The 6,135-nt window shown below is 49.8% G+C and overlaps 2 protein-coding genes across 2 annotated transcripts in view; both read right to left on the bottom strand.

The window, feature by feature from the left end:
* LOC311328182 (pre-mRNA-processing factor 19-like) overlaps positions 1-1,135 on the bottom strand; it is a gene marked incomplete at its 5' end in the record, with an annotated part of 7,283 nt that extends 6,148 nt beyond the window's left edge. The window contains 2 exons of the mRNA XM_084462192.1: positions 648-699; positions 1,019-1,135. Of these exons, the coding sequence (XP_084318318.1) occupies positions 648-699; positions 1,019-1,135 (169 nt within the window). The remainder of the gene's footprint in view (positions 1-647; positions 700-1,018) is intronic.
* A 2,985-nt stretch (positions 1,136-4,120) lies between these two features.
* Positions 4,121-6,135, bottom strand: part of LOC311328180 (pre-mRNA-processing factor 19-like) — an 8,308-nt gene continuing 6,293 nt past the window's right edge. Inside the window, exons 13-16 of the mRNA XM_084462190.1 lie at positions 4,955-5,128; positions 4,763-4,845; positions 4,397-4,502; positions 4,121-4,226 (exon numbers count right to left, since the gene is read on the bottom strand). Of these exons, the coding sequence (XP_084318316.1) occupies positions 4,129-4,226; positions 4,397-4,502; positions 4,763-4,845; positions 4,955-5,128 (461 nt within the window). The 3' untranslated portion in view covers positions 4,121-4,128. The remainder of the gene's footprint in view (positions 4,227-4,396; positions 4,503-4,762; positions 4,846-4,954; positions 5,129-6,135) is intronic.

Genomic DNA, 6,135 nt, shown 5'->3' with positions numbered 1-6,135 from the left:
AGAGAGGAGGATGGAGGAGAGAGAGGAGGATGGAGAGAGAGGAGGATGGAGGAGAGAGAGGAGGATGGAGGAGAGAGAGGAGGATGGAGTGAGAGATGAGGATGGAGAGAGAGGAGGATGGAGAGAGAGGAGGATGGAGGAGAGAGAGGAGGATGGAGTGAGAGATGAGGATGGAGAGAGAGGAGGAGGATGGAGGAGAGATGAGGATGGAGAGGGAGATGAGGATGGAGAGAGAGGAGGATGGAGGAGAGAGAGGAGGATGGAGAGGGAGATGAGGATGGAGAGAGAGGAGGATGGAGGAGAGAGAGGAGGATGGAGGAGAGAGAGGAGGATGGAGAGAGAGATGAGGATGGAGAGAGAGGAGGAGGATGGAGAGAGAGGAGGAGGATGGAGGAGAGATGAGGATGGAGAGGGAGATGAGGATGGAGAGAGAGGAGGATGGAGGAGAGAGAGGAGGATGGAGAGAGAGGAGGATGGAGGAGAGAGAGGAGGATGGAGAGAGAGATGAGGATGGAGAGAGAGGAGGAGGATGGAGGAGAGATGAGGATGGAGAGGGAGATGAGGATGGAGAGAGAGGAGGATGGAGGAGAGAGAGGAGGATGGAGAGAGAGGAGGAGAGAGGAGGGGGGTTTGAAAGGGGGACTCACAGAAGGTCTTCTCCATCTCCTCACAGCGTCGCACCTCGTTCACAAACTTCCTCTGGAAGGCGTTCACATGAGGGTTCAACTGAGGGAGGGAGAGAGAGAGAGAGAGAGAGAGAGAGAGAGGGAGAGGGAACTGATAAATGTACTGAAACTCCTGTGTTCTGTGTGGGTTAGTTAGTACACTATTAGAGTGATATTCCTAGATGTATATCTAACATGAATCAGCCTGGTTATCAGTTATCATGAATCAGCCTGGTTATCAGTTATCATGAATCAGCCTGGTTATCAGTTATCATGAATCAGCCTGGTTATCAGTTATCATGAATCAGCCTGGTTATCAGTTATCATGAATCAGCGTCAGTGCAGCTTCTCACGTCTCTGAACTCCACCAATCCCAGCTCTCCAAGCTCGCTGACGCAGTTGTAGGCCGACCCCGATTGGAGGAAGAGCTGGACCAGACACACCTCCTCGCTCCGAAACAGAGCTCCCATAGCGACCTGGGGAGAAAGAAAGGAAGAGGTTAGGAAGGACGAAGAAAAGCATGCTTATACATGTTCTATAACCCTTCATAACCTGTTCATGAGCAGTTATAACCTCCAGAAGCAAATGTGATGGTAAAGCTGTCAACCAGACTCGGTGACGAAGTATTGTCGAGGTCAAAAGACTCTCTGGGTGATAGAATGAGAGAATGGAGAGACAAGCAGAGGGAGGACAAGGAGGAGGATACATACGAGTGTGGCCAAATAAAGGAGTGACTGAAGCCCTAATGTCCTTCATGTGATGGAGGGATGGCGGGTGGGCCGGTAATCGAGTTAAGGGATGAGGAGGAGGAGGGATGAGGAGGGGTTAGTGGAGAACAAGCAGCCGGACTGAGTGACCATGTGATGATGGGGTTGGCGTAATGGTAGAGAGAGCCTGCCGCCAATCGCAACTAAATCAAAGTCATGAGCTTCGGGGGGGCCGGAACACACAACCTGTGTGTGTGTGTGTGTGTGTGTGTGTGTGTGTGTGTGTGTGTGTATAAAGATGGTGCCCTGAACACAGCCCATTCATTCTTACCTGCAATGTAGCCTACTTTACCACTTCACTTCTGTCCATGCAATTCAAATATATATTTATTTTCACAGGATTGTAGATAGGGAGATATTTCCCCATTGCTTGACCATTTCCAAAATTACAAAAGTCATAAAAATAATATCAAAACTCAAATGTCAAATTCAGACCAGATAACGCAATCTAACGGACTATAGAGGATGTGTTTCGCCAGCGGGCATGCAGTGTGAATCAAAACAAGCGTCCCTAAAAGCACAGTGTCTGTAGCCACGCACCTGCAAACGGGCTAACCTTACTGTCTGAGAGCAGCTAGTTAGCTTAGCTAGCACCGGTCAGCAAGCTGCCATCACGGTTATCTAGCTACCCGCTAGCTGCTACTCAGGTTTGGGCTAGAGAGCTGGAGACACCATCATCCAGAACATCCTACCTTTTGTTCTTGCGAGCTAACAGGCTAGCAGGCTAACGGTGGTCCCACCGGGTCAGTCTTGAACAGCCGAGCGGTCCGTCCCGCATCTCTCCCCGGGCCGGTCGGTTCAGTCCGTCAACAACAACAACAACCCCAGTCCGGTCTGGCTGAACCGGCCGCACGCGCACTAACGGGAGTTGAATTGACTCAACTATTCCACCGCCTGTTCCCGGTAGCCCGGTTCCACCGCCTGTTCCCGGTAGCCCGGTTGACTTGTGCTGCTCAATGCACAGGACGTGTCTGCAGCTGCGTACCGACCCGTACCTGTTCACAACTCTGATGTTTTTAGACTGCTGTCATGCACACACACACACACACACACATACATACACACTCTCTCTCACACACACACACACACACACACACACACACACACATACACACACATATACACACTCTCTCTCACACACACACACACAGTGTAGCTAATAAAAACATTAACACGAGGGAATCTATTAAATACTGCCAACGCAGAGAGGGATGGATTTTACCAGTTTTATTATGATCTGAAATAAAAGTGACACAATTTAGGCTTAAAAGACGTAAAAGCTACTTAACATTGATAAAGAATATTACAGCAAACTGCAAGAGGATAAAAGTGGGAGGAAAATTAAATTAAATTGGAGGCTATTTACGAAAAGCAATTCATCATTGTTAATAAATGTATTGCAGAAACATAAAAATAAGTTTACAGGGTTCTTTCAGTGAAAGACTGAAAATGTAGAAAAATCAGATTAACAAAATCCACGAAGGACAAAAGAAGCTTCACATATATCGTGATGATATGAATCAAAAATAGAATGTTTGAGATTGGTATCTACAACAATTTTCACGCAAATGTTTTCTAAATATATTCATACTGCCTTCTGTCAACAAGTACTGTGGTGAGTGTGGTCTCTGCTACAAGGTACTACTTGACTCTTGAAAGGACTGCTTTACCAGAAGCGTAGCTTTAAGAGCTGGTGGGTCACACAGTACTGATGATAATGTATTTATGGGTTACAGTAAGTCCGTAGTCGTTGCTATGATGTGCGGTTTGGGTCAGTCTTGGACCAGAAGCTGGTGTGCATTCTGGGTAGATCGCTATGTGATGTGCAGAGCCAGATAACGATCGCTCTTAACCCTCTACTTTTCCTCATCGCCTATCCAGATGTTCTACAATGGAATGTGGAACCCTGGTTCTGTGTCCCCTCCTGATCCCATGTGGCACTTCCTCCTCCAATGTACACACCGTCGTCCGTCATCACCGCGCTTCCAGAGACCAGCCAACCACAGCGTCCGTCATCACCGCGCTTCCAGAGACCAGCCAACCACAGCGTCCGTCATCACCGCGCTTCCAGAGACCAGCCAACCACAGCGTTCGGTACGGCACTGCAGGGGGTGACCTCTGACCTCTACTGGCTGTAGAACATGAGGCTGCGGTAGTGTGTGTGTGGGGGGAGCTGTCACCACCCTGGTGTGATGAGTAGTGTGTGGGGGGAGCTGTCATGCCAAATAGTGTCCGGGTAAAAAGCCTTGATTGTCTAATAACATTTTGTGACCATTTTTTTTGTTGCTAGCTCGCTAGCTAACACGTCACTGATGTCAGTAAACTAATATCAAAGTTTCGAATTAATTTAAATGAAAAATATGTCTATAGAATTTAAAACTTTGTCCACGAACGTTAGCTAGTTGGAAACTCTAGCTGGTCTAGCTAGCCTGCTAGCTCCCAACGTTGGCTACCAGCTCCCAACAAGCTAATGTTCGTGGAGGAGATTTTCCAATTCTATAAACATATTATTCATTCAAATGAATTAGAAACGTTGACGTTATATGTTTACTAACATCAGTGACAAGTTAGCTAGCAAAGTTCACCTGGAGGAAGGTCTGCGTACCGAATCCTGCTCAAGTGTAAATGCAGGTGAATTGGACCCAGTGAGCAGGATCTGTGTTGTTCCTGAAGGGGAGGACGACCCGCCCCCCTCTCTACAGGCTGTAGAACTTCAGGCTGCGGTCCATCGCCGTGGAGGTGAGGAACTGAGCGTGCTCCCCGAAGGCCACGCCCGTCACCACCCCGGTGTGTTCTGGGTAAAGATGGAGTCGTTAAAACACCTGATTAGTCACATCCCTAAGACATCCTCTGGTTTCAGTTTCGCTAAAGTGTTTATAGTATCCCAATAGGTGTGTACAGCATTCCAACACACATGTGTAAGTAGTGTGTGTGTGTGTGTGTGTGTGTGTGTGTGTGTCGTACCTGTGAAGTTGAGGACCTCAGACCACTGTTTGCAGATGTACACTCTGATGTCAGAGCCTCCCACGGCCAGGTAGGTACCACTCTGGTCGAACACCAGAGACTTGACCTGAAAGACAGGACAGACCAGGTCAATGCTTTACCATGAGGGGGACAGACAGGACAGACCAGGTCAATGCTTTACCAGGAGGGGGACAGACAGGACAGACCAGGTCAATGCTTTACCAGGAGGGGGACAGACAGGACAGACCAGGTCAATGCTTTACCAGGAGGGGGACAGACCAGGTCAATGCTTTACCAGGAGGGGGACAGACCAGGTCAATGCTCTCGCTCTCTCTCTCTCTCACCCTCTCTCTCTCTCTCTCTCACCTCGTAGTTGTTGTCAAGGGCGATGGTCTTGAAGTTCTTCAACTTCCTCAGATCCCACAGCTTCACAGAGCTGTCCTGGGCCCCTGGAATTCATCAATATGAATCAATCAATCAATCATTTTATTTTCGTATCCGGCCTGGAGAACACACAGCACAGGTGAGACACACACACACACACACACACACACACACCTGTGGCCAGGTAGTATCCGTTCTCAGAGAAGGCGATGGAGGTGACGGGGCCGGTGTGGCCGGGGAAGTTGGCCACGTTGGTGCGCTCCTTCAGGTCCCAGATCTTGATCTGGGCGTCGGCCGTGCCCGTCCCGAAGATCAGGCCGTCAGGGTGGAACTGGGCGCACGTCAGAGCTGGGGAGACAGGGGGATAAAGCTACTACACAAACCGCCCTCAACACCAGGAGAGATGAGCAGAGAGAGAACAGAGAGAGAGAGAGAGAGGAGCTGGAGTGCTAAAAGAGGTCTAGTACGTACATAAATCAGGTCTAGGGCCCCGGAGCCACACTTTGGTTGGTCAACACAGTTCAAGGTTCCTACTGACCAACACACTGCATCTGTTCAGACAGATGTGAACAGAGCGGGTCATCACCACATGAACGACAGAGCGGGTCATCACCACATGAACGACAGAGCAGGTCATCACCACATGAACGACAGAGCGGGTCATCACCACATGAACCACAGAGCAGGTCATCACCACATGAAGGACAGAGCAGGTCATCACCACATGAACCACAGAGCGGGGAGAAAGACCTGTAGTGAGAAGGAGAGGAGAGAGATGGAGAGAGAAGGAGAGGAGAGAGATGGAGAGAGAAGGTGTCAGAGAGAGAGAGCTGTAGTGAGAAGGAGAGGAGAGAGATGGAGTGAGAAGGAGAGGAGAGAGATGGAGTGAGGGAGGGAGAGAGAGAGAGGGGTGTAGTGAGAAGGAGAGAAGAGAGTTGGAGTGAGGGAGGGAGAGAGAGAGAGAGGTGTAGTGAGAAGGAGAGGAGAGAGATGGAGTGAGGGAGGGAGAGAGAGAGAGGTGTAGTAAGAAGGAGAGGAGAGAGATGGAGTGAGGGAGGGAGAGAGAGAGCTGTAGTGAGAAGGAGAGGAGAGAGATGGAGAGAGGGAAGGAGAGAGAGAGAGCTGTAGTGAGGAGGAGAGGAGAGAGATGGAGAGAAGGTGTGAGGGAGGGAGGGAGAGAGAGAGAGCTGTAGTGAGAAGGAGAGGAGAGAGATGGAGTGAGGGAGGGAGAGAGAGAGAGAGAGAGATGGAGAGAGGGAGGGAGGGAGAGAGAAGGAGAGGAGAGAGATGGAGGGAGGGAGGGAGGGAGGGAGAGAGAGAGAGAGAGAGAGATGGAGAGAGAGAGGGAGGGAGAG

The sequence above is a fragment of the Borostomias antarcticus genome (genome assembly GCF_949987555.1).
Source record: "Borostomias antarcticus genome assembly, contig: scaffold_264, whole genome shotgun sequence".
NCBI classification, from domain to species: Eukaryota; Metazoa; Chordata; class Actinopteri; order Stomiiformes; family Stomiidae; genus Borostomias; species Borostomias antarcticus.
The sequence above is the reverse complement of the archived record's forward strand: the minus strand, read 5'-3'. Positions and strand labels throughout refer to the sequence as shown.